The sequence below is a fragment of the Mesoplodon densirostris genome, chromosome 1, assembly GCF_025265405.1.
Source record: "Mesoplodon densirostris isolate mMesDen1 chromosome 1, mMesDen1 primary haplotype, whole genome shotgun sequence".
Classification (NCBI taxonomy): Eukaryota; Metazoa; Chordata; class Mammalia; order Artiodactyla; family Ziphiidae; genus Mesoplodon; species Mesoplodon densirostris.
Genome location: NC_082661.1, coordinates 153,553,893 through 153,581,892, shown reverse-complemented (window position 1 = coordinate 153,581,892; position 28,000 = coordinate 153,553,893). Strand labels below are relative to the sequence as shown.

The window sequence follows — 28,000 nt, the reverse complement described above, 5'->3', positions numbered from 1 at the left end:
CGTAATAACACCGATCAAAAATATAAAACATCTGTAAGATGTCATCCATCATGGTAAAAGCCAATTTGAATGAGTGTATGGTCCATCTCTCTGACTTTGCCTTTTCAGACAGTCAAAAATATTCTGATTCAAGTGGAGACAGTGGCTGCGTGGAGGCTCTAGTCTAAGCCAGAATCTTTAATTGCATTGTATTCGCTTATGACAAGTAATTAGAAATGACTGTTTCCTACCAGTCTGAATTACAAGATGATTATTTCCCTTTAACATTCACTGGTTGTTTGGCATTGCAAGACGGTGGTATTATTAAAAATACACTAATTATTGGAGAAAGTGGCCAAAAAGGAGCAATTTTCCAGATTTCAGGGTAACTTTGTCACAAGGAAGAGGCTAAGTGGGAGGGACTAAAGGTTCCATGAAAACCCCTCTTCTCGTTTTTTCAGAGGGTAGTCCTGGGAATGTTGGATTGCCACTGACCAAAAATCTCCTTTTTAAACCAGCTCTCCCCCTTATGACTTAACTAACCAAGAATATAAAACTAATACAGGTGAGGTAGTGATGAACAAGAAAGAAGATTCTGCTTCCAACAAGAAGAAATGATCACTTAGTACCAGCTGAGGGTGGATCACTTCAAACTCTTGACTATTTCTGATGAGAGATGGAGAAGGGTACAGGGGATGGGATTTTCATTTTTTATTTTATTCGTTTTGTTTTGCCTTTTCCTTATGAATAATTACTACTTTGATAATTGCTTAAGCACAACTTAATTTTTAAAAATACAAATACTTAACCGTGGTAGTTGAGGCCAGGGGAATTGTGAAGAAGGATCTCTGAAAGACAAACTAAACCTGCAACCAGTAGATAAAAAGTCCTGGAGATCTAATGTACAACATAGCATTATAGTCAACAATACTGTATTATAAACTTCAAAGTTGCTAAGAGTTTAGATCTTAATTGTTCCCACCACAAAACAGAAATGATAATTATGTGACATGATAGAGGTGTTAGCTAGAACTCTGATGGTAGTCATATTGCAATGTATAAATGTATCAAATCGACATGTTGTACACCTTAAACTCACACAATAGTATATGTCAATTGTGTCTCACTATAAATAGATAAATAAATAAATAAATAAGAAAAACTAATTTTTTCAATAGATGTCTTTAGCTTCCAGAATGTTGTGACTAAAAAGTTAGTTCTCTGTAACCTACAGTACACATAGAAATAATGTTAACCTATTTAATGTAGCTGAGCTACCATATATTGGGGAATAAATAGAGAAGAAATTATTCATTTTAAAATTAATGAGCCAACGGAAAAAAATACTGAATGTGAAATAAATATAACTTTAAATGGCATACTTAGAAGCAGATAAGCCTAGGATTTATTGTAGAGATTCTGAAGGAAATTTAGTGCAAAGCGCCTGGTGACACTGATTCCTTATTGTGTTATCTACTGTTCCAATGTCTGACTTTTGTGTTCCTTATTACTACCAGCACTATTCTTACATATATTAGACAGGATAAAGTTGTTTGGTTTTTTGTTTTGTTTTGTTTTTTGCCACGTGGTGAGAAAAAGAGAGAGGAGGTGGAGAAAGTTATGTGGAAGGGCAGGTGGGAATCGCTCAGGAAAGAAAAAGATTCCTGAGGTAACTGACAACAAAGAGGAATGTGTGTAAGGAACATCTGTGTATAGCTCTGAGGGGGGAAATTATCTCAGTAGAAATAACTGAGCTATAGCTATAGAAAAACAAGCATCACGAGACAGTGTACACCCAGTATGTTCACTCTTCAAGAAACATAGTTGGGTGAGACATGGGTTTAAACAATCCCAAAGTTTTGCCAGCAGGTGGAGCAATTGTCTTAATGTGGCTTGGTTGCTGTCCTTCGTGAACCTTTGAGTGGGTAGGGAAATTTAAAAACGAAAACAAAAATCTCAAAAGTGCATCCATCTGTTTCCATTATACAATTCTGTAAGTAAGGATTTGGTACTCTGAGAAGTCCTTGTAGCTGATTCTTTAATAGTGTCAACCATTTTGGATATGACTATAGAAAATCTCTATTAATCATCTCAAATTGAAAAGATGTCAGAGAAGAAGTTGACTTATCCTAAAATCAAAAAGAAAAGGCTCTCAACACACCCAAAAGTTGTAACAAGAAAAAACATTTTGCCCAGTAATTAAAATCACTTTGGACAGTGCCTGTTGCTTCAAGAATCTTCAAATATGACCTGAGGTTTGTTATTCATCCAGTAGGTTTAGCTTCTAATATGACTTTAAAACTTTACAGACCATAGCCTTTAAAATTCATCCTAATTGATGGATACTCAACATTGATTCTACCATATTAGACTGAGTGACTTATTTTAAACTACAGTGCAGAAAGCAGTAGTTGGCTTGAAAACAATAAAATAATAATGATAATCATTTTTCCTCTCCCCTTCTTTTAGCCTTTGACCAAGAGAGAATAACTACAAGAAACTACTAATTTACAAAACGTACAGATGACCTAGTTTATTCATAACCATAGGAGTTTTAATTTATTAAGCAGCAATTTAATATAAGCAATGCCTAGTAATTCTAGTGCACTATGTGTTTTGTAGGAGAATAATGTATTATTTAATGGGGAAGATAAATCTATCATTGGAAATTTTTAATAATGAGCAAAATTATGTTTGGGTATTTTCATGGGAAGTAATTAGTTGCAAACTGTCCTTCCCTGAAGGGTGGCGGTATTGGTTGCAATTGTTATTTTGTGGTGAATGACCTACCAGACAACCAACCCATGTCTTACTGCAGAGGAGTGGAGGGAGGACCAGCATGGGAGGACCGGAACCTGGAAGAGAGCCCATCAAAATAAACTCCTGACATCCATTAGCTCCAACCCCTGCCCCCAGCTACCTCAGGGAGGATCTAGAGATGGAGTAGAGGTTGCAGGTGAAGGACTCTGCTTCATGGCCTCAGATGACTAGAGAGTCTGCAGACTGCCCAGGTGCCCTCAGCAAATCTCTCTCCGTTTGGCTTGCTAAACTGCCTAAAACGTGTTCCCTCCTTGGGTGAAACATAATTGGGCGAGACATGGGTTCAAACATGCATCAAAGCATCAAAGCATTCGTTCTAATGCAAATGTTAAACCAGATGAGGAACATAACAATTCACGTGGATCTGTGAGTGCTTGGGCATTAAGTAGTAATTTTGTTATAAATAAGCTTTGGGAACTGACCGTGTATTATTAGAACACTGCAAGTATCGAAAGCTCAATTCAAACCAGCTTAAACAAGTAAGGAACTCATTGGTTCATAGAGCTGAGAAGGAACCTAAAGTGGCTCATGCGATTAAGGGGAGAGCCTCAGGAATAAGGGCACGTGGTCTGGAACCAACAACTCAGACAGCACCAGAATTTGCTCATCTCATCTCGCAGTTCAGTTTCTCTCTGGGTGTTGACACAATATTCGATTACTGAAGATGAGTTTTCTCCATACAGCCAAGGAAGATTAATATGGACAGATCTATATTTATGTTATCTTAGCTTAGCAACACCAACAAAAGAGAGATTCCTTCATTCTTCTAGCATCCATGTATCAATTCCAGGAAAGTCCATGAGTGGCCCAAAGAGTCACATACCCACCTCTTGGACCAACCACGATTGTGGGGAGGAGGTGGCACTAGGATCAGTTCAATTTGGGACATGTGCCTGTCCCTGTGGTTAGAGAAGGACGCCATGATTAAAACCCAAGTAGTAGAGGGCTTCCCTAGTGGCGCGGTGGTTGAGAATCCGCCTGCCAATGCAAGGGACACGGGTTCGAGCCCTGGTCTGGGAAGATCCCACATGCCACAGAGCAACTAGGCCCGTGAGCCACAACTACTGAGCCTGCGCATCTGGAGCCTGTGCTCCACAGCAAAAGAGGCCGCAATAGTGAGAGGCCCGCACACCGCTATGAAGAGTGGCCCCCGCTCGCCGCAGCTAGAGAAAGCCCTTGCACAGAAACGAAGACCCAACACAGCCAAAAATAAATTAAAAATAAATAAATAAAACCCAAATAGAGTCCCACAAGGTAGAATAAGAATGCTTGCACTGGAAAGGGACCATTACTAGACATAGAAGAGACCTAAAACTCTTTTTCCTTACTGTGGAGGAAAAAAGTCTAGAATCCATGGCAACCCAGAGCCCTAGGAGTAAAAAGGTTAGTAATGAACACTCTCCAAGGTTCAGTATTTCAAAACATTTAGCAGGATCCCACATGCACCTGACTTCCAGCAACACAGACTCTCTAAAATGTCCCATTCCCCCCTTTTTACTTGAATGACTTCAACTGTGGCGATGATATTGTGAATCCAAAGCTCTGATTGGCTTTTGAGCAATTCCAAGGCATTTTTGAAGTGGGTGGGAGGTACCAAAAGCCTCATCTGATAGCTGTGGTTTCTGATGTGAATGGTGGTATCTGGTTTACAGTTGGCCTTGGAAATGGGCCAAGGCCATTTTAAAGTGATGGACACAGGTAATGTGTGGGAGAAAATGTTTCAAAATTTGGGGTACATATGGGATTGACTCAAAGGAGTCCTTAGTGAAAAGACTGGAAAACCACTTCTGAAAGGCATGTCTGGAAAAGGGCAGAAATAGATAGGATCCACAGCCAGGACCATGGGGAAGAAATGAGTGAAGGAGAGAGGGTATAAATGGAAAGAGACAGCGGGAGACACTGCAGGCTAGCTTTATCAATTTCTATTGTTTGCCAGGATGCCCTCTTCAGAACACTGCAAACCACCACACAAACTGGAAACCTGGCATCATCCTAAACTCCTTCTCTCCTCTACCAGCCCAGCCCCCTCATTTACCTCCGATCTCAAGGATTCCACTTCCTAATGTCTCTCCTTTTGCCTACTTTTCTCTTGTTTAGTTTAGCCCGTCATTATTTCTCACCCATTATTTCCACCACCGCCTCATACCTGGTGTCCCAGTCTCTAATTTTGCCTCCCCACTGACAACCTCACAACCCCGATGCATTCTCCACACTCCAGGGCAGTCTTTCTAAAATAGTCACTGGATCATGTTACTTTCTTACTCAAAACTTCAGTGAGTCTGCCTGGACTCAAAATAAAGTCACCGAACATGGCCTCTAAGTCTAATCTCTGCAACCTCTTCTCTCGACAGTTTCCCCATACGATCCATCCTTTGTCCACAGAATGTCTTTCAGTTCTCTTAAGGCAATTTGCTTTTTTTTTTTTTTTTTTTTAGCCTTACAGCCTTAATATCAGTATAATGCTGTGCCTTTTTTTTTTTTTTTTTTTTTTTTTTTTTTTTGCGGTACACGGGCCTCTCACTGTTGTGGCCTCTCCCGTTGTGGAGCACAGGCTCCGGACGCGCAGGCTCAGCGGCCATGGCTCACGGGCCCAGCCGCTCCGTGACATGTGGGATCTTCCCGGACCGGGGCACAAACCCGTGTCCCCTGCATCAGCAGGCGGACTCTCAACCACTGTGCCACCAGGGAAGCCCTGCTGTGCCTTTTTTACCCACTCTCCCCCTCCTCTGTTTTCAAAGGTAGTAAGTTATGGAAACCCAACCAACTAATGATACAACCAATGAGCAGTATTTGTTAGGGTAGAGTCTGAGCTGCTAAAACAAAGATCCCCCAATATAGTGTAGCTTAAACAAGAAGAGCTTAATATTTCTTGCCCATGTAATGGTCCAGAGCCAAGGAGTCCTGGCTAGCAGAGCAGATCTGCCATCCTCAAGTGCAGCTCCTCTCTGGCTACTTTCTCTTTTGCATGCACCCCAGCCATTAGAAAGAACAAAGGGAAAAGAAGAGCTCACCCATTTCTTTTATTTTTAAAAAAAATTTATTTATTTATTTTTGGCTGTGTTGGTTCTTCATTGCTGCATGTGGGCTTTCTCCAGTTGTGGCAAGCGGGGGCTGCTCTTCCTTGCAGTGCTCAGGCTTTTCATTGCGGTGGCTTCTCTTGCTGCGGAGCACAGGCTCTAGGTGTGCGGGCTTCAGTGGTTGTGGCACGTGGGCTCAGTAATTGTGGCACACGGGCTTAGCTGCTCCGCAGCATGTGGGACCTCCCTGGACCAGGGCTCAAACCCGTGTCCCCTGCATTGGCAGATGGATTCTTAACCACTGTGCCAGCAGGGAAGCCCTCACTCATTTCTTTTAAAGGCATATTTTGAAAGTAGTACAATTCTATTGGCTACAACAGACAAATGATCACACTGAGGTTCAAGGAAGTGTGGGAAATGTAGTGTGAAGCTAGGCAGACGTGTACCCAGCTAAAACCCAAGTGGGTTATTGTAGGAAGAGAAGAATGAATATTGGCAAATGGCAGCAGTCACTGCCATAAACCATTATTCCCCAAGGCATGCAGATGAGCTAGGAGGCCAAAAGACTGAACAACTTTTCAAGTTGTAACCCCTTTTCTCCCCCCTTCTTTAGAAGCAACACCAGCCCAGTATAGGGAAGTCACCTGCTGAGGACAGTGGGGTCAGGAGCTCTGAGGTTGGGAAGAGGGCCAGAAGCAGGGCCAATACTCAGTCAGTAAGCACCAATATGGTTGCACTGGTTGTTAAAATACTAAAACATAGCCACACCGCTTGGGAAAGAATCACTCTTCTAAGATCTCCTAACTGCCTGCCTGCAAGCCTGGCCATCCCAACTCCTCTCCTGGGATCCTCAGACTTCTTCCATGATCCAGCAGCTAAAGGATTAATGCCTGGCACAGAGAGAGACCCAAGAGATTGAACCCTCTCTGCTGGATAACCCATTTAATTGATGCTGATTACTGATAATGTGGATATCACCCCGGCCAGAAGTCTAACATCCAGTGGCCTTCCTCAGCCACTGAATACTCTCCAAAATAAAGACAGAAGTGCAATGGACGGAACCTCATCTTTATTTTCCTTTTGAAATCTTGCTTGTGATGAATTGGGAGATTAGGATTGACATATATACACTAATATGTATAAAATGGATAACTAATAAGAACCTGCTGTATAAAAAAATAAGTAAAATAAAATTCAAAAATTCAAAAAAAAAAAAAAGAAAAAAAGAAATCTTGCTTTAGATACAGAAAACCTGAGATTGAGTCAGATTTCCAAGACCTCTAACATCAGTGAATATGACCCCTGTGGGAGATGTTTATTTTGCTAGAGGAGAAAAAGGCTGAGCTCATGAGGAAGGGAGGCTCAAGTTATGTGCCCAAAACAATGCAAACAAGACTTTAGGAAATCAACATATGGGAAAGCCAGAATTCATCTAATAGATAGCCACCCAAGGACATCTTCAGACCACCAAATCCTTCTTCCAGCTGGGATACGAGTGTGATGGAGTGGAAAGAACACTGGATTGGGGGCCAGAAGGCCCTGGTACTAGCTTGGAAAAGTGGAAACAACAGGTTTGTAGACTGGTTCCCTGATTACAATCTGTACAACCAGTCTCTACAGCTGTAAAAGGAGAGAGAATAATATTTACCACAAAACGCTATGAGGGCCGAATGAACTAGGGTGTGCCGGGTGCCGGGCATGCAGTAGGCACTCAATCAAAGTAAGTCCATATTTCTTGTCACTTCATTCTCCTCTCTTGTTCTCCATCTTCACCCTTGTCCTACTCCTACCCATCCCCATGCCCCACCCTGAACTCACACTTGCACAGGAATTTGTAGTCGGACCACAAACAGGTCACTTAATAGATATGTCTCAGTTTTCCCACATGAAAAGCAGGGATTATGCAGAATTTCTTGTGTGATGAAATTATTAATGTGAAGCAGGATACAGATGTGGAGGACTGCTGTTTGTGGTCAAGAGGAGCAAAAGGGGGGCTTCCCTGGTGGCGCAGTGGTTGGGAGTCCGCCTGCCGATGCAGGGGACGCGGGTTCTTGCCCCAGTCCGGGAAGATCCCACGTGCCGCGGAGCGGCTGGGCCCGTGAGCCATGGCCGCTGAGCCTGCGCGACTGGAGCCTGTGCTCCGCAACGGGAGAGGCCACAACAGTGAGAGGCCCGCGTACTGAAAAAAAAAAAAGAGGAGCAAAAGGAGGTGACAGATTTACATAACTTACCATGCATATTGCCATCATTTCTATAACATAACTTGCAAAACTACCTACAGTAAACATTTCAGATTACCTCTGGATTAAAGCAAAGATCTGTGATACTAGATATGCCAGCCATTTGTGTCAAATGATCCCATCTTTCAGAATGTGCCTGGCCCAGCGTAGACACTCAGTGTTTGCTGAGTAGAAGAATGGATTTATAATGAATCCACTGACTCTGTAAGGCAAGGCAGCATAAAGTAGAATGTACTTAAGGTACGTGTGGGCTGATTGCATACCAAACCCAGACTGATGCTTGAAGAAAGAAAAATGAACCAGCTCGTGAATTATGCTGAAGTTTACACTTCTCCTCAAACTGGTAATTGCTCTAAGAAGAGCCTGCTGCTTCAGTCATTGTCAGCTAATAGATGAAAATGTATGCTTTCCTAAATGTATATTTGAATTTCTAAAGTCTTGCATTTCGTACCAAGAACGAAATTTCACTCAACATTTTCACTTAGTAAAAGGAAGTAACCGATGAATAAACTTTGTTTTTAAAGAATTACCTTTTGGAAGGGAAGTAGAAGTCTATAAATAATTCATGAATCTGCAAATGATTTTTCTGTGTTTCTTTAGCATTGCTCACATTAAAACACCTGGCCCAGAGGTGCAAACTACCCCTCTTCTCTACAGATCCATCAGCAAGTTATTTGTTGAATGTCTTCTGGACTCTGTCAGAGAAGTTTAAGGTGGTGGCAAAAAACCATTAGAGAAAAGGGAGGGATGTAATCAAGCATTAAGTTCTAATGTTACAAATAAACAATATCCCTTTAAATTAGATGCTTTGGGAGGCAATGCTTAGAAGGTTAGGCAAAAAAGGGATGTATGTAAGTATTGCCTCAAGAAGGGCCTTGTGGGATTTAGGAATTTAGACTTGATTCTATAGCAACAGGGAGCCACTAAATACATTCAGTGCTGTGTGGGGTGATGGAGATCTATATCTTGGAAAGATGATGCAGGCAACTTGTGGAGGATGAATTGGAAGGGATTAGCCTGGAAGGGAGGCACCGAATGAGGAGGCCATTACAGTAGCACAGGTCAACAATGGGGGATGAGAATGAGGCGGGCTACTGAGCTCAGACCACTTCAGTAAGGCTGCTAATTAAAGGCAGGTCCAGGTAAAGCGCGGGGAGGGGATTGATACATTTTGAGGACAGGCAGTGGAGAACACATAGGAGTCAGGATTGACAATAGGATGTAAATGGGTCTTAAACAAATTTAAATGATAGGTTAATCTCTGGGGTGAAGTTCGACATTTTTCCATTTAATATTTTAATTAGAAGGGTAGTTAATTCCTGTTCTGTACGCATAGGACACCGATCTGATTTTTATTTGTTTAAATAGTAAAATTTGGAATTTTCCATCTCTATTCTCCAGGTTTCAGGAAACCCATCTTGATTTACCCTTTCCAACACCTCCATTCCCCTGGGCCAGTACCAGGGGTGAGGCCTCTGGAAGCGAGAGAGGAGACAAAACTTCTTTTATTTGCCCTAAAACACTAAATCCTTTATTATTGTTGAGATAAAGTGAATCTTGTTCTATCGATTTTGGCAAAAAAATAACACAGCTCAATTAAACAAAGTTCACGTTTTAGGACCTCAGAACTTAAAATTACTACATTCTTATTCCTCATAAAGTTCTGTAGTATAATATTGTGTTCACAGAGTGTGGTCTGTGAAGGTTAAGACGCAGGCAGACATGGTTTTTTCCTTTCAAAGACCATGCAATTTTTTTATTTTTTATTTTATTTTTTTTTTGTGGTACGCGGGACTCTTACAGTTGTGGCCTCTCCCGTTGCGGAGCACAGGCTCCGGACGCGCAGGCTCAGCGGCCATGGCTCACGGGCCCAGCCGCTCCGCGGCATGTGGGATCTTCCCGGACTGGGGCACGAACCCGTGTCCCCTTCATCGGCAGGCGGACTCTTAACCACTGCGCCACCAGGGAAGCCCAGATCATGCAATTTTTTATGATTTCTACTTACAGTTAATCATACTGTTTTCATTTATAATAGTAACAAGAAATTTCCTTTTAACATCAATTTATTTAGGTAAAGAAAACTAGGTTAATGAAAAGAAAAAGAAAAATTACACAGGAGGTTCTCTGATGTATGCAAAATTGTGAAGGTGGTAAAAAGTGAATGAAATTTGGGGAACACTAGGCAAGGAGGAAGAACATGGGGTTCCAAGGCAGAAGATTCAAGTCTCAGCTTGGTTATAAAAAATCATGGCTTTAAACCAGTTGGGCAGTTCAGTGTTACTGAATCTCATCCATGAAATGGGGACAGTAACATCCCCCTTGTGGGGTCTTAATCCAAAGAGACAAAGTATGTGATGGCATCTTGAAACCTGCCAAGTGCATTGAGAACGTTAGCTTTGATTGTTGTGACAGGTGTGGCAGGCACTGATGTTCAGCCGCTGACTTACAATTGCTTTTCCAGAGGCAGAGCCTTAGCACAGGGACCTCACCTCCCTGGCACTGTGTACGGTGCCCTAAAATGCATCTGTTGCTTCCTGATGATGTTATCAATCTTTAGGGGAAAGAACGTATTGATTTGTTTCTCTTAGAAGTGCTTCTGTGAATTGATCTGGCCGTTTTGATGTCGCAGGGTTGCTAATGCCTCAGCCGTCCCTGGCTGTGGTTGGAAATGATCCTGCTGCAGGGAAAAGAACGGATCATTCTGACACTCTGGGGTCTGGCCTGGCTCCTCCAGGTCTGAGTGGGCTCAGAGCTGATGCTTAACTCCCACAGGGCTCTTGTTCAATAACAACCAGTGGGCTCAGAATGCGCTTCTGCACCCAGCTGTAGTTGGGCCTGGGGGACATGGGTATTTTCATGTATATTTTCCTTGTTTAAAATAGCCAAAGGGACCGTGGCAAAGAATGTCATGTATTCCCCGAATGTGTAACTCATTCCTATAATTTTTTCCATTCCAAACATAGGTTCAATGGAGGCAGCAGAAACATTGAATAAAGTGCATGGGGTTTCAAATGCAAGTTTCCACCACTTATTCCTGTAGCAATCTCTTGCAAGTTTTGCATCCCCCTCTAAGCCTCAGTTTATACATCTGGAAAATGGGAGTAATTATACCTATCTATAAGATTGCTGTGAGAACTAAATGAAATAACATTCTCTGATTCAACTGGGCCACACAGCAGGTTGTGGACCTATCAGTTAGTTTCTTGGGACATTGTTGGGCTTTGGTTAAGTACAATCCATTTACCATCTGCAACAGATGTCTCCAGGCTCAGATTGGAAAGTGTTAGCAACCCTGAATAAGCCTACTGTAATATTTACCAAAATGAGATGGTGACGTGGGCACTGAGCTGGGGAAGAGGCCTTGACCCTCTGCTCCTAGGAGAAAGTCATAAAGAGGGAAGGCCTAATGGTGTAGTCCTTGTCATTTGGGGGCCAGCTCCTAAACTCAAGCCCTTATGGCTACTTCTGGTGATGCTCCTGTGAATTGGACTCTGAAGAAGGCTACCTGAAAGAGAAGTGATGGACAGGGAGAGGAGCATCCAAAGTAGACCCCATGGGATCTCACCCACTTCCAGAGCACCATGGAATCCTTCCTGTTCCAACTCCTCAGGTCCAGTAGGCACCTGGCACAGGTAAACACTAAGTAAGCATTCGCTGGCAGAAGGATGTGGTTCAGAATGCACACAGCAACAAAATGCTCTTGAATATTTAATCACACACAAAACTGTGCACAAATACTGCCTTGTGCCCCATCATGACCCTTACAGGGAGAGGGTCCTTCATGAGGAAGCTTTTTTTTTTTTTTTTTCCAGTACGCGGGCCTCTCACTGTTGTGGCCTCTCCCGTTGCGGAGCACAGGCTCCGGACGTGCAGGCCCAGCGGCCCTGGCTCACGGGCCCAGCTGCTCCACGGCATGTAGGGTCTTCCTGGACCGGGGCACGAACCCGTGTCCCCTGCATCGGCAGGCAGACTCTCAACCATTGCACCACCAGGGAAGCCCCCGAGGAAGCTTTTATGCTCTAAAAGCATGAGTAAGCACAAGAGTGCTGTGTATAACCTGGTACAGTAGAGCAGAGTGGTCTCTGGAATCAGGCTGACTTGAGTTCAAATCAAATTCCAGTTCTGCTGCTTACCAACTGTGGGAACTTGAATAAGCTATTTAATCTCTTTTAAATCCTGGTTTCCTTATCTCTAAAATGGAATAATCATAGTACCCATGTCATAAGGTAGTCGCCAAGATAAAATGAGATAGCACATGTAAAGTGCTTAGCACAGTTTCTAGCACATGATAAATCCTGAATAGAAGTTAAGTGTTATTAGTATTATTGGCTGTTAGTAGTGGGTTTCCTTTGTCATGAAGTAAAACATGTTTCTAGACCTGCTGCAAGGAGGTTATTTACTGGGCACTTAATCAAGTCTTTGGGAAGGCTGCTTCATGTTTCCTTGTAAGGTGTTTTGAGAAGTATAGATGATGCTTGAATATATGTTTTTGCAAGAAGACACAAGTTGCATTTTGAGGAATTGATTTTTTGACCTTAAGACAATTGGGTCTTTTTGTTAATCAGGATTCTCCTGCTCAGAACATTTCTACATAGAAGGAGAGAACCACATCTAGATGATAACCCTGTGGTTACTTTCTCTTTGAGGGACTGTCCTTCAGCACTGTTAGCACGAAGATTGGTTAGGACTGGTTTTCATGTCATTCTACTGGAAAAACCTGTTCTGGGATTTCCCAGTGAATCACAAACAAATTAGGCAATTCATACGGATAATACCCAAGTCCATCAATATATTCCAGGGGAAAATAAAAACCTTAAATGAATATCATACTAATGTTGTTGTGAAATGATTATGGACTTTGATGACAACAGACCTGAATTATCTAATCCATCTGCCACTTACTGGCTCTTTTAAAAAAGGATTTAAGTCTCTCCAACCTTGTAGATGTAACAGCCTGAAATGTCATTCTCAGACCCCCATCCATCTGGTGAGTCCTACTCCACATTCAGCACAAATATCCAGGACAACTCTTATTTATCAAGATAGTGGTTCAGTTGTTTAACACAGACCAAACAATTGCTGGTGTAACAGTTTATTTACTTCTCTGTAAAAATTGGTAGAGGGGGCTTCCCTGGTGGTTCAGTGGTTGAGAGTCCGCCTGCTGATGCAGGGGACACGGGTTCGTGCCCCGGTCCGGGAAGATCCTACATGATGCGGAGAGGCTGGGCCCGTGAGCCATGGCCGCTGAGCCTGCGCGTCCGGAGCCTGTGCTCCACAACGGGAGAGGCCACAGCAGTGAGAGGCCAGCGTACTGAAAAAAAAAAAAAAAAAAATTGATAGAGGATAATAGGGTGGGTTCTACTCTAAGAAGTGGTCCATGGGCTCAGGAACCTTCTATTTCACCACCACGTCTACATTCTATCGCATAGCAAAAGGAAAAGAGGTTGACAGCAAGCAGCTTTCTTTAAAGGGCATGACGTAGAAGTGGCACAGATCCCTTCAGCTCTCATCCCGTTGGCTAGAACTTAGGCATATGGCCATGTCTAGGTTCAAGGGAGGCTGGGAAATGTAACCTCTATCTGGATGCCCATGTTGCAGCCAGTCAAAAAGTCAAGGGGTTCTTTCACTAACTGGAAGAAGAGGAGAATACTTATTAGCAAGAATTAGCAGTCTCTTGTCACGTTCTTCCTTTCCATTCAAGGAGCCATTAGGAGCATAGGAACTGTGTTGCATTCCTTTTTGGAAACCAAATACTATGAAGCCATTAAAAATAAGGCAGGTCAACAGATTTTGATAGGGAGTGACCTTTGGGATATATGTTGACTTTTTAAAAAAAAGTACAGAAATTAGGTAAGCCGTCCCATTATACTTAAGAAAGATACAAAAGAAACTAGTAAGACTGGTTACTTTGAGGGGACAGAGGTAGGAAGAGGATATACTTTTCATTGACCCTTTTAACTCATTTGAACTTCTACCTTGTGCGTGTATTACCTATAAAAATTTTTAAAACTTTGAAATCACTGAATAATTCAGATATGGTTCTATTATCACAAACTACTTTTTCAGCAAGTAGGTGTGAATGACATGGAAACTAGTCCTAACCAATCCTAGTCCTAACAGTGCTGAAGGACGTCTCACCAAAAAGAAAGTAACTACAGGGCTATCATCTAGATGTGGTTCTCTCCTTCCAAGTAGAAACTTTCTGACCAGGAGAATCGTGGGTTAACAAAAAGGCCCAATTGTCTTAAGGCCAGAAAATCAACTCCTAAAATGCAACTTTTGTCTTCTTGCAAACTCATATTCTAACATCATCTATATGTCTCAAAAGACCTTACAACAAAACACGAAACAACCTTTCAGGTGGGAAACCCTAATTTCTGCTAATAAACGTGTACTGAAATTTTAGCCTTTTGCGAATTTTCAAGAAATGACGTGTTTAAAATGTTTCAGTGGACTTGAAGAAAATCTCAGCATAAGTGAATGAATCCCAGAGACATTTTCAAATATCCTTTAAATCTGACTCCTTTTCCTTCAATAGAAGGCAAGAGTGGCCCTAGAAAGAAGTTTCCATGCATGACTTTTTGAATATATGGTCAGGTATAGGGATGGTTAAATATCTGATTATTTTAACAGCTCTCTGGACTTTCAATGATTAGATTGAAAAAATTACTACAGTGTAAGGTTTCAGCTTAAGAATTTTTTTGCCCATTTTGTTTTAAAATCAATACTGGAGAAAATACATTCACCAGACTTAAAAAAAAAAAGATAATTGCTTAAGAAAATGGTAATATTTTTGGGCTTCCCTGGTGGCGCAGTGGTTGAGAGTCTGCCTGCCGATGCAGGGGACACGGGTTCGTGCCCCGGTCCGGGAAGATCCCACATGCCATGGAGCGGCTGGGCCCGTGAGCCATGGCCGCTGAGCCTGCACGTCTGGAGCCTGTGCTCCGCAACGGGAGAGGCCACAACAGTGAGAGGCCCATGTACCGCAAAAAAAAAAAAAAAAAAAAAAAAAAACCAACCAAACAAACAAACAAAAAAAGAAAATGGTAATATTTTTCACTCTCTCCCCCCTTTGTTAATTTATGTTGCTCTGACTTAAGACTAAGATGAAGGTGTATATGAATTATACCTGCAAGAAATCAAGGATATCACAGAGGAAGACAAGACATGGGCTTCCTGTATTAGTCTCTGCTTTAAAATTTTTTTTTTCTTTTTTGGCTGCTTTGGGTCTTTGTTGCTACATGTGGGCTTTCTCTAGTTGCGGTGAGCGGGGGCTACTCTTGGTTGTGGTGTGCGGGCTTCTCATTGCAGGGGCTTCTCTTGTTGCAGAGCATGGGCTCCAGTAGTTGTGGCTCGAGGGCTCAGTAGTTGTGGCTCACGGGTTCTAGAGCGCAGGCTCTGTAGTTGTGGCGCATGGGCTTAGTTGCCCCGCGGCATGTGGGATCTTCCCTGATCAGGGCTTGAACCCTTGTCCCCTGCATTGGCAGGCGGATTCTTAACCACTGCGCCACCAGGGAAGCCCCGCAATGGAATATTATTCAGCCATGAGAAAGCAGGGCATCCTGCCATTTGTGACAACATGGTTGGACCTTGAACACGTTAAGCTAAGCAAGATGTCAGACAGAGAAAGGCAAGTACCATATGATATCACTTAATGTGGAATAATAAAAAAGTGAAACCTGTTAAAAACAGAGTAAAATGGTGGTTACCAGGGAATCGGCAGGGAGGGGGTTAAGAGCAATGGTGTTTAAGGGTACAAACTTGTAAAGAATAGTAAATGAACCATAGAGATCTAATGCACAGTGTAATGAATATAGACAATAATACTGTACTATAACTATATAATGTGATAAATATCACTATATCAGCAATCATATTACAATATGTATCAACGTAACACAGCTGTACACCTTAAATTTATATGTTACATGTCAAATTTATTCAATTAAAAGATCGAGATATGATTCACATAACATAAAATTCACTCTTTTAAAGTGTACAATTAGATGGGTTTTAGTATATTCACAAAGTTGTATAGCCATCATCACTATAAATTCCAGAACATTTTCATAACACTCTCTATCCTTTTTAACATTGGCTTAAGGTGTCAACAGCAGGCTAAGGGCAGTGCTGGATTCTAGGCTGTTGCCTCAGTGATTCCTCTGGACTTTGGGACCTCTCGGAGTTTGATCAGGGCTTTGGAATCAAAGGGACATTGATTTGGAGCTCAGCTCTGGCACTTACCAGCTCTGGGATCTTAAGCAAGTTGCTCGGCCTCTCTGCTACTTGGATTTTTAAAAATGAGAACAATATTATCTACCTTAGGAATTTTGAAAGGTCGTAATACATAACAAATGCTAAACAGTTAGCCAAGTACCTAACACATAGTAAATACTCCAAAAGCACAATATCTTATGCCTCAGACAAACCAGGTTTACACTTCACTTTTGCCCGAGGTAGCCATGCCTCTAGGGCCTTAAAGAAATTAAATTTTACACTCAGGCTCTTCCTGTTCTGAAAATCGCCCCTTAAATCATTGGATAGCAAATAGCAAACAGTCATCCACTTGGTTCCCTAATGAAATTATGTCCAGGTAAGAGGACTTTATTTCCCCCTTGATGTCTGACTTTCCCCAGAGGGAGGTCTTTGACATCAAATGCAAGGCTAAAGTAACATTGTTGTCCAATCACTTGGCCTCGGGGTATTTTAACAAACTAAATAGCTTCAGGTTCAGACAAAAGATAAAGTGAGTGACAGCCCAGAAGATGAAGAATTCCTTTTCTCATTTTTTAAAAGGTTTTTAGTATATTGGCTAAGACTCAGGGCTGTGGGTTGCATCCTGGCTCTACCATTATTAGTGGTGTGACTTGGACATGTGACTCAATGGCTTTGGATTTCAGTAGTGTAATAGAAGGAAAGCACCACCTTCATCGTAGGGGCTGCTCCGTGGTGCACCCAGCACAGTGCCTGGCCCATGAAGATACTCAGTAAATATGATGAGGATGTTCAAATCCTGTTGAAACCTTTTAATCACCTCCTGCTCTCCTGTGCTGTCTGTCTCCTCCACGCAGCAGTGGTCTTTAAAATCCTGGAATTTTCTTTTTTCAGCTTTGGGGGCTTGTTTTATTTTATTTTGTGCTTTAAAGGAGCATGTTATAGGACTTGGCTAATATTTCTTCCACCTGTAGAGTAAAATGATTACATGCTCTGGTCTTGATGAGAGATTCTTAAAGTCAGAGCTTTGCAGTGGGGTGGAATACCCGGCTCTCATCAATTAGCCAGGAGCTCCTAGCTTGTGTGTGTGTGTGTGTGTGTGTGTGCGTGTGTGTGCGCACGCACGTGAGCACGCGTGTGCACGTACCACAGGACCCTTGGCAGCCGGTGATGCCCATGAACCCCTCTCAAGATAACGTTTTTAAATGTAAAAAAATAAAATGCATAGTATTACAAAAGGAGCCAATTAAAATAAAATTATGAAAAATGTTTTAATACAAATTGGTGCTGTAATCATGTATGTGCGTTTTTATTAATGTATTAAATAACAAGATCTAGTAGCTGGTTTAATAATTACCACAATTTCAAATTAATGATGAATGCAAATGACCTATTGAGATAGTTTCAAAACCTCTAACATGACATGAAAGTATCTGTGATTTCACTGGTGACAGTCATATGTACTAATACTACTACTGTGGCTTTGTTGTCTACATTTATCATTGAAAAATGCCAAATTTCAGGTAGAGATTAGTGAAAATATATACATATGTATTTTTTTCTCTCCTCCTTGAATTCAATCCATGAACCCAAGGTTAAGAACTCCTGAGTTAAGCCAAGACTAGCACTACCCAAGATGTCTACTGTGGTGATGGGGACATAGTCATAGACCATCTTCAGATAACCTGCCTATTGGTCTGAGGAGGTCACAGGTCTTTGCACTGTACTTTGCTTTCCAATATGGAAGTACTAGTGAGTGAAGGCATTTGGTTTTATTATCTACAGAGAGTTGTGAGCGGCCACTCTGAAATTAAGGCTGGAACAAATAAGGATTCAGGTGGGCTTTGTCATTTGCGCCATTTGATTTGTCTGTCATGGTGGTGCTAAATGAGCCTAGAGGTTGACATCTATTCCTGACATCCATTCCTGTCTACCTACCAACATTCCACGGTTCATCAGTGTAACCGTTCTTTCCCCTTTCATGTGCCATGCCTCTGGCCACTCCTTGCCTTGTTCACTTACCAGAGAGGGACTATGAACCGTAGATGTGTTGCCTTGCAGAAATCATTCTCCCTCCTTCTGGGGATCCCAAAGCCTGCTCCCTTTCAGGCCCTGGACTTCATTCTGAATCTGGTTGGGGTTCGCCTCCCAGTCCTGCTCTTTCTGATGCCCTTTCTAACTCTCACCTACCTTTCAGAGTCCTTTTGCAAGGGGAGATCTCTTCCCAGGTCTGGCAGTATAGGACCTCATAGGCTAAAATGAATTCATCCCTTCGCAGAGACTGTAAAGAACCGTTGTTAAGGTGCATGGGCTTGGGAGACAAACCAGTTGGGGTTGGGTCCCTGCTACGTTACTACCAGCTGTGTGACCTGGGCATGTTACCTTACCCCTCTATGCCTCACCTTCCCCTTAAGAAAAAAAAAAAAAGTGGGAATAGCACTTTTCCAGTAGGGTAGTTGTGAGGATTGAATGCTTTAAAGCTTGTCAGCTTAAAAATGCCTGGCATATAATAAGCACTCAATAAATATTAGCAGTTATTACTTGTCAGCCTTTGGCTGATTCTAGGCTGTTAACTGTCACCCTCAGCAAAGTTCTCCAATTCCACTTTGCATATTTTCTCACACTCTGTGTTCCTGGGCCATTGACATAAGTGACAACTGAGGGATCTTTTTAATCTTCTGAGGCTTGAGCTAGGGAGATTAAGACAGAATCCAGGAGTTACATAATAAAATAATGTTAAAAAATAATATTTGACATTTGCTGAAAACTCCCTGCTCTGCCAGGTACTTACTGGACATCTTATGTAATCCCCCCAGCAACCTCACAGGTCTGTACTATTATTCACATTTATGGTTAATGAATCAGGCTCAGAGGGATTAATTATTTGCTGTCCAAGGTCACAGAGTTCCTTTCCCTGAATTGAGGGCCATCTCTATCTAGCCAGAGGCCGTCTTTCTAAGGACATGAGGTGAGTAGCAGACAGCTACTCTTTGCTGGGTTATGGGCTACCCTCTGAAACCACTCTCTGGTTCCCTGTACTCGGCCATGGTGAAGGGGACTTGGCCTAGAGAGGGCTGTCTGGCAGTAACTCATGCAGGTTTTGTGAAGTCACATGTGGTCCCGGAGTTGCCAGGAAAAGGGATGCCTTGATGAGCCAAAATGCAAATTCCTTAGGAGAGGAAAAGTGAAAGTGAGCTTGTTCACACTGTGCCGGGCTCCAAGGAAATGACACAACACAAGAGACATAGTGTCCTGCCACTAGATTCCATCATATTTCAGGAGCATTATTCTGCATTTGATCATAAACTTGCCTCCCGACAGTTCGCTTTTTGACCAGAGGCAGAGGTGACCCAAAGTAAAAAGAAGTTGATATTTGAAATACTAGAGTTGGATGCCTCCAGATATTTAAAATACAGTCTTATGAGAAGCTGGTGGGGAAGGGGGGTGGAGAGAGGGAAGTATGTTTTCCTCACCATATTCCAAAGTTTCCCTTGTCCTGGAGATAAGTAGCTCAAAGCAGGTCAAGGCCAGGAGAAGGGAATTTGGGGAAGCTTATTGAGTTTATCCAAATCTGAAAGGATTTCTAGGGCCCTCCCTGGGGTTTCCAAAAACTCTTCTTTGGCTATTTGTTTTTTCTCTTCTTTCTCTATCTCTCTTCTTCCTCTATCTCTCTTCTTCCCTCTCTCTCCTTATTGTTTTCTTTCTCTCTCCTGGTCTTGTCTTCTCCAGAATGCCTGTCCCACTGGCCTGATGTCAGCTCACAGAGGCTTACTTGGCTGCCCTCAATGCCTAGAGGAAGGCTAATTTTCCTCCAGCCAAGCCCAGGACTGGGTTACCTGGGCCTTGAATGCCCTTTTTGTCAATACGCTCCTGCCTTTCTTTTTGTCTCTTCCAGACCTTCTAAGTTATATTTACAACTGAAGACTGGGGTCTCAGGGATCTGGCAATTGCTGGCATTTTAGACCAGCACAATTAATGCCATTGTTTATGGAATGCTATCTTGGAGACTTTACTGAAGGTCATTTAGAGACAGATTTTTAAAAGACTATTTAAAAGCTTTTTAGAAAAACGACTGGAAGTTTGATAAGACCCAAAGGTTTCAAGTTTTTTGATGAAACCTGCCTAATCTGATGCACACTATATTTTGATTCTTAAAGTGAGAAGCCCTGATAAATTCAAACCAGATCAGCTGCTAATCCTCAGACCAGAGTTGGCAGACTGTGGCCTCCACTCAAATGAGGGAAAAAGCCCAACCAGAAAGGTACCAAGGTAAGTACCAAAAGTCCACACGGGCAACTGCTTGAAGAAGTTGACCCAGCCAAACAGTCCAAGGAAGAGGCAGAATTCCATCTTGGGTCTGTGGTGATGATTCCTTCCTTCCAAAAAGGTGTCACTGAAGCTTCCAGAACCACTCCCACCCCCACCACACACAAACACACCTGTTCCCAATGCAGTTCCAATGCTAGAACCTTCCCATTTGGGTTTATTATAGTGTAGTTCAGCGGTTCTCATATCCTCTATAGGGCTTGTGAAACACAGATGGCTGGGCCTCACTCCCAGAGTTTCTGATTCACTAGGTCTCAGATGGGGTCTAAGAATTCATGGGTCTAACAAGTTCCCAGGTGATGCTGAGGCCGCTGGTCCAGGGACCACACTTTGGGAACCACTGGTATTGTTAAAGGGCAGGCTCTGGAATCAGATTTCCTGGGCTCAAAGACTGGCCCCATCCATCATACAGGAGAACCTCTTGAGCAAGTTGACCTCTCTGTTGCCTCAGCTTCCTCATCTGTTTAAAAGAAAATAGGGATAGGAATTGCACCTGCTTCCTGATGTTGTCTTGAGGGGTAGATGAGATAATGTATGGAAAACACAACCTAGTACAGGCAAGTGCTCGCTAATTCCAGTTGTTGTAGATGTTATTTCTCCAAACACACCAACATGGCAGAGCTGCTCTCCGGCTGGTGCCTTCCAGATGCACCCGTCCACACAAAGACCCCACCCACCCACCCCGGTGTCTCTGGGTGCCAGCAGTTTTGGGGGCTTAAGGAGGCTGGACTACCTGGCCCTCCCCGGACACCATCGGTCCTGAAGGCACCTGCATGCTGCACTTTCGAGTGCTTCTCAAAGCTGGGAATTAGAAGGCTGCCTAACCCTACTTCCTCGGTTACCGAGTCCGCGGAGCCGCAACCTAGGCACGGATCTGAACACTTTTATCAACGCCCTCGTCTTCTTTTGTGCTCTGTGACTGGGAAAGAAATAAAAATGGACCAGAAGAATCCTGCCTGCTGTCCCAAGCACTAAATTTTATATTGGCTGGATTTAGCCGCATGAACTTAGATTCCCCAACCCACCTAGTTTTCCAGAGCCGCTGAGGCTTCTAGATATTCTGTACAATTTCCTTGTCCTCCCTTATCGTTTTTCAATTAATTTTTTTAAAAAATCAAGCAAAAATGAGTCAAGAAAAAGTTGGAATAGTTCAGTTGCTAGACTTGCTTTTTGTTTTTATTATCAACAATCAAGTTAATGGTACACTCTTGGAAAACTATATGCACATGTAGAAATATTTCCCTTTTAAATAGAAGCATTCATTTAACACATATAAATAAATTCCAAAATCTGAAACATAACTTATGACGCTTATGTTCACAAACATAGTCCAACAAGAAGGAAAAAATAAAAAAGAAGTCAGACAGACATGCACCTGATAACAAAAATATATACCATTGTCTGAACCGTGGTCTCTCTAAACACAAAGGAATTGAACCCGTGAGAACCTTATTATTCCATAAAGACACACCATAGAGACTACAAGAAGAGAAAAACATTATACGGTCACGTAGAGGAGACGGTCTGTACTGATATTAACACGATACAATTGAGTCACAGAACACAGTTGTAGAAAGACACCAAAAAAGTTAAAGCCTCAACATTCAACTAATATCTATAGTTTGTGCCTTTTAAAATAAAAAACAAATAAACAAAAAATCCCAACAGAGATGTCTAAACTGCGAGAAGAATGGAATCATCAATATACAGTCCATCCACCATACAGGATGTGCGTCCATTTCGGATCAAACAGAAATGCAGAGACACTTCTGCAAACTTGTGTGCGCCTCTTTTCCTTGCTGGGTAGATTTCTCTGCAGCCATTTGCGTGGACTGCAATTGACTCCAATCCAAAGCAGTGCCAAAAAGTTCAGTAAAAGCTGGTGGAAGAAAATGCCAGTTGGGGTGTCAGGAGAGAAAAAAAGGGAAGAGTTGCGAGATATGTGACATCGTTTGCAGAGTTTGAGGATGAAAAGGCATTTCATGTATAGGGCATCTTTCAGGGCCGAGTGGCTGCACAGATTCAGGTTGCGAGCTGCAACTGTGCGCGGTTCGGATGCGCAGATGGCGGAATGCTGTTCGACGAGGTGGGGCTGGCAAGCGGGCGCGAGGAAGTCACCTTGGCCGCGGGGACCATCTGCACGAATCGTCGCCGCAGTGGCCCGAATCCAAGGACAAGAGGGGAAGCGGGGCGTCTGGAAGGCCTTCCTACTCTCCCTGAAGAGGAGCCCCAAGGGAGTCTGTGCTGTCCGGGGTGGGGGGCGCGGATGAATTCAGGGATTCGCAAGATGGAGCCCTCACACAGTGCCAGCCGCAGCTTCCCTCTTACCCCCTTTACTTTGTTTTATTTATTTTTCTTAGATTTTAAAAACTTTCGGGTTTTTAAAAAATTGTTACTTCCTTTTTTTTTTTTTAATTTGGGGGAGTTTTGATTACTTTTTTCTTTTTCTAAGCAAGTCACTGAGTTGGTTGTGGCCTCCCACCCCTCTCTCCCTGTCACCCTCCTCGGGCCACAGACACACATTCCCCGAGACAGACATACACCGACACGCAGACACAGCCCCCTGAGATTCCCCCCGAGTCCAGGCCGCGCCGCTCACACGTCCCCGGCGGCAAGCGGAGCCCTGGCCCGTCTGCGCGGCCCTGAGGCAGGTGCGAAGCCAGGGAGGTGTGTTGTTTGGTTTGGTTTGGTTTGGGGGTTAAGGAAGGGGGCAGGAGTGGGGTTGAAATGGAGGCGACGCCGTTTTCTCTTTATTCTTATCGCGATTACTTTAGGCTCTCAAGGAAAAAGCCACGGCAGCAGCGACAACAGCCTTGGGCCTACCCGCTCGCCCACTCGCCCGCCAGGCCCCGGCTCGCCCGCTGCCGCCGCCGCCGCCGCCGCAGGATCCCAGATCAGAACATACTGCTCTTCACTAAGGCGGCTTTGGCACCGTTGGGTCTTTGGAGCGAAGATAGGACGCTGGCGAAGGGGCCCCCGAGCGAATCCGGGATGGAGGTGATGGGCCCGGGGCCGGGAGCCCAGCCTTGTCCAGGGCCCCCGGCCGCAGCCAGGCCTCCGGCTGCCGCCGCCGCCGCTGCCGCTGCCGCCGCAGCCGCCGCCGCCGCCGCCGCCGCCGCGCCGCTCTTGCCGGGTTCGCCTCCCGGCCCCCCAGGCCCCGCCGCCCCCGGGGCTCCTGCAGGGCTGGGCCCACCGCCGCCGCCGCCAGTCGCCCCGCAGCTGGGAGTGGGGTTGGGGTTGGGGCCCGGGCCCCCAGTGCTGTCCGGATCGGTGCTCTTGGCCTCTTTGCTCTCGTCGTCCCGGGAGGAGTCGGACTTCTTTCCCGAAGAACCATTCTTGGCCGCGGCCGCTGCAGCCGCGGCCGCGCGCTCCTGCTTGCGGAACTTGGCGCGGCGGTTCTGGAACCACACCTGGCCCGAGAGGAGAAGAGAGGCGGCGAAGCAGCAAGAGAAAGAAGCCAACGGGAAAGAAAAGCGGTTAGGGCGGCCCACGTTCCATTTCAGCTTGTTTTAAACTCCACGCGCCGCGGATACCCCCGCGCCTGTGGCTGGTGCATCTTTTGAGAAACTTTCTTAGGGCGACTTGAGCATGTCCCGGAAATGGTGGCTTGCAGGAGAGGTGAAAAGGCTGCAGGTCCCAGAAAGGCCCTAAAATGGAAGCCCTTATTTGGGCGGACCTTTGCTCAGTCTACTTCCTGAGCCACTCCAAACTCGCCATCGCCTCTAGGCCTCAGGTCTCAAGTTAAACTCTGAGTGGTAGACAGAAGGCGGCGGGGGGTGGGGAGCTCTGGGCTTGGGGCCTGCTGCCCATCCTGGCCTTTGGGCCTGGAAGAGCTAGCGCTGGTGCGTACCGCCCCTCCACTGGGGGGCTCACGGGCAGAGCCGCCACGGCCTGCTCTTGAGCGCACCTGTGTCCCTAAAAGGTTAGAGTACCGCGCGGATCTTGACCTACATAGAATCCCAGACCCTTTGCGAATCTGCTGCAGGTCACAGTTCCCGGGAAAATTGCACCTGTACTTCTACGCCATTAGCTCCGAGTTAAAAGCTCTTGAGTTAGGAGGGATTTGGCAAAACTACTTATACTACGGAGGCAAAGTCTGCACTCCTCCCCCAGGGCACTCCCTGTCCCCAAAATGGCTCTCCCATGGCCCCTGAATGCCTCTGCGGCGCTAGCTGGGGTGGGAGCACTTTGCAGCTGTGAATTTATAGCCAAGAACGCGCTCCCTAACCCTTCCTCGCGCGCACGGCCCCTCCGGACCTGGCCTTTCAGGAGGGGCCGGAGAGCTCGGACCTTCAGTAGAATCACCCGCACTGCACCCCTGCCCCGCGCGATGCTGCAAAGCCGGATCGGCTTCCGGGAGCGCGTACCTGGACTCGCGCCTCGGTGAGGTCGATCTTCAGGGCCAGCTCCTCCCGGGTGTAGATGTCGGGATAGTGCGTCTCCGCGAAGACCCTCTCCAGCTCTTTCAGTTGCGCACTAGTGAAAGTGGTGCGGATGCGCCGCTGCTTGCGCTTCTCGTTGAGGCCGCCGTGATCCGTGAAGAGCTTGTAAGGAACTGGAGGACAACAGAGGGGACAGAGTATGAGCAAAATGGTCTGGAGCGCGCGAGCCGCAGAGCCGGAATGTGGGGACTCCAGAGGTCAGATGGTGCTGGAGCCGCCGCCGCCGACACCGGCGCGGGAGGGTGGCCGAGAGGAGCTGGCGAGAAAAACCCGAGCAAATTAGTTATACACGGAAACAGGGGCGCAGACTTCGGGCTGTGGTGGGGTCCCTCCGGGCACAAGCGCCTTTGGGTGGGTTGAAATAGCGCATTGGAGACGGCTGAAGGCCGGGGACACGGGAATGCTTTGATGAGGAAGAACGAGAGAGGAAAAAGAGTCCGAAAACCTCAGTCGGAATATCAGGAAGCCAGGGATGAAGTTACCAAACCCTCCCACGGTTGAAACTTTTTAATTCTCAAAAGTTGACCCGGCCCAAAAGTTGGGGGACAGCGCTGCAAAAAGAAAAGAAAAGAAAAGAAAGAATCAGAAAAATGACCCGCCAAAGAGGTGTGAGCCGCTGTCGGATCTTAAAAAAAGAGACACTGCCAGTAATGAGCTTTACTCTTTGTTATTTAATTATTTTCTAAGCTTTACGTCTCATCGCAAAGTAAATAAATTATGCCTATCATTTTGGCAGCTTAAGATAATTTTGTTGGCGGTTCGGGTGTGACTAGGATAGTGTAACCCTGTAAGTGAATTACCCCTCCCTGCAATCGCTTCTAACGTGATAAATTCTTTCATTTGTGTAAGCAAATTTCGTTTGGTAAATACTAAACACATTTCCATTTTCAAATGCAATCAAGGCTTCCTATATACGAGCGGAAAGGCGGCTTCCTCAGCTGAGAAAGCTGGCGGTCCTTACCTGCGGCGTACGGACTGCTCTGGTGGTCCCTGAGGGTGCCGAGGCTGCAGGATCCTGGCGTGAGGGACGGGCAGCCGGACGTGGCCCCAAAAGTGGTCCTTATCGGGTTATACTGGAAGCCACTGGCCTGGCTGCAGGAACTGAAGTCAGCATAGGCTGAAGCCAGGCTCGAGGTGTCCATCCCGGCCATACAGGACTCGTAGGCAGAGGAATTGAGGTAAGAATATTCCATTTTATACATTGAAAAGGCTCTGGATGGCTCAGCCAAGTGGAAAAATGAAATAAAAGATGGGTATGGAGAAGGTGGCTGGAGTGGGGAGATGTGCACAGCTCAACGCCTGCCTCCAAACTGGCCTCCTTACTACCAGCAGAGCCTAGTTTTATGAAAAAGCCTCCTATGAGATGCCTTGTCTGAGGTCTCTAGAGCATATAGTCCTCATAATAAACTTGGCTCTTTCCACTTGGACAATAGCAAAGCGGTTGGTCTTATTGCTGGCGCTTTTTACATGACAATAACTCATCCGTCTATTGGGCTGGCACTGGGGAACTGAGCTGTCCAACCTCCCTATCATTGATTCCTGCATCTCTAATTAGAATTTAATACCACACCATTACGCACTGAGCCCCTGATCCTCCCTTCTAACCAGCTCCCTGCCCTTTAATTCAATCACACTACTTGGAAATAATGAAAGTTGGGTGACGATTCTCCCTGATCCAATTTCCCTGAGCTTTTAAGCCTTTTTAACTGATCATATACCTTAGGCATAAATTGAGATAGTGTGTGTGTTTTCCCCCTTCTTCTCTCTCTCTCTCTCTCTCTCTCTCTCTCTCTCTCTCTCTTTTTCTCAGTTAGGGAGAACAAACCTTGATGTCATAGAAAACCTGTTTTGTAAGAGCGTTACACGCTCAATTTAACAACAAGCCTACCCCCTGAAGTGCATGAAATGTTATAAAGCACTAGGACATTGGCAAGACTCAGGCGCCCTGTAACACAGAGTAAGTGGGCCAAGTATGTGAACGATAAATGGATTTCTTTAAAATACACCTGGTAGAGGGTTTTTTTTTTTAAAAGCATCTTATAAACTGCATTTCTTGTCTTGGCTTAATGTGCTTTTCTAGAGACTCCCCTTACCCAGCCATTTAAAAAATAAAAGAACATCCAAGTAAAGCTCTTGAATAAAATACATCTGGATTTTCAACCAATGGCTTCTTTGAGCTCAGTTCTGGGTTTTTCTGCAATAGCGTGAGGTTTGCATTTTGTTGGTTTGTGTGGTTGTTGCTTTTAATTACTCTGTTTAACTGGCAAGCGGGCATGAAGTGTCCCCAAATGTGCCTCCTCTTCCATCCCTCTCGGGTGCGCTCCTTTTTGTTTGTTTGTTTGTTTTGCCTCCAGTTTTTCAGGTACCCACAATTCTCTAAAGACCCGAACCTTCGAAAGAGGATTGCTGTCTGCTCGTCCTTTAGGTTTGCTGACTGCAGTGAACGAAATCCTTGCTCTTTAAATGCCCAGGCTCCAGGTCGGGAACTTTTCTTGTCCAACACCCCAGGCTCTTGGGTGCTGGCAGCGAGGCACAGACAAAGAAACGAGCGGTGATTTGTGGACCTCGGTGGCCCCATGATTTAAGCGGAGGGTAATTTTCATTTGGTTTGTTAGGCTCTAGCAGAATAAGGGAAACTATTTCATTAAATCCTTCCTCTCGGTGGACAAGAGGAGGAATGCTTAGTTGAATCGCCGTGTGGTGTAAACAAACCCTGGATATTTTATATGAATTAAATGTGCAGATAATTAGTTTTATTGCATTCATTACCCCCTTTATGTGCTCTGTAACAAGTCAGTAATTAAAGTAACAAACTCATAAAGTCTTTATAGGGGCATTTAGGCGTTCAGTGTTTGCCAAACTAAGTGGTTTAATTCGATGCTAGTGCCGGGGAGTGGATGGGCGCCCGCTCTCCACTGCCACTGTGTTTTATTGGGCACTAAACTGCAGCGGACGCCGTAAT

General features: G+C 44.6%; 1 protein-coding gene across 1 annotated transcript; it reads right to left on the bottom strand.

Annotated features, from left to right (window-relative positions):
- Positions 1-23,490: 23,490 nt before the first annotated feature.
- PHOX2B (paired like homeobox 2B) lies at positions 23,491-26,240 on the bottom strand. Its single transcript, XM_060091422.1, has 3 exons — positions 26,000-26,240; positions 24,964-25,151; positions 23,491-24,006 (listed from the first exon to the last, which is right to left on the bottom strand). Exons 1-3 carry the CDS (start codon positions 26,238-26,240, stop codon positions 23,491-23,493), a joined length of 945 nt encoding a protein of 314 aa, XP_059947405.1.
- Positions 26,241-28,000: the final 1,760 nt, after the last annotated feature.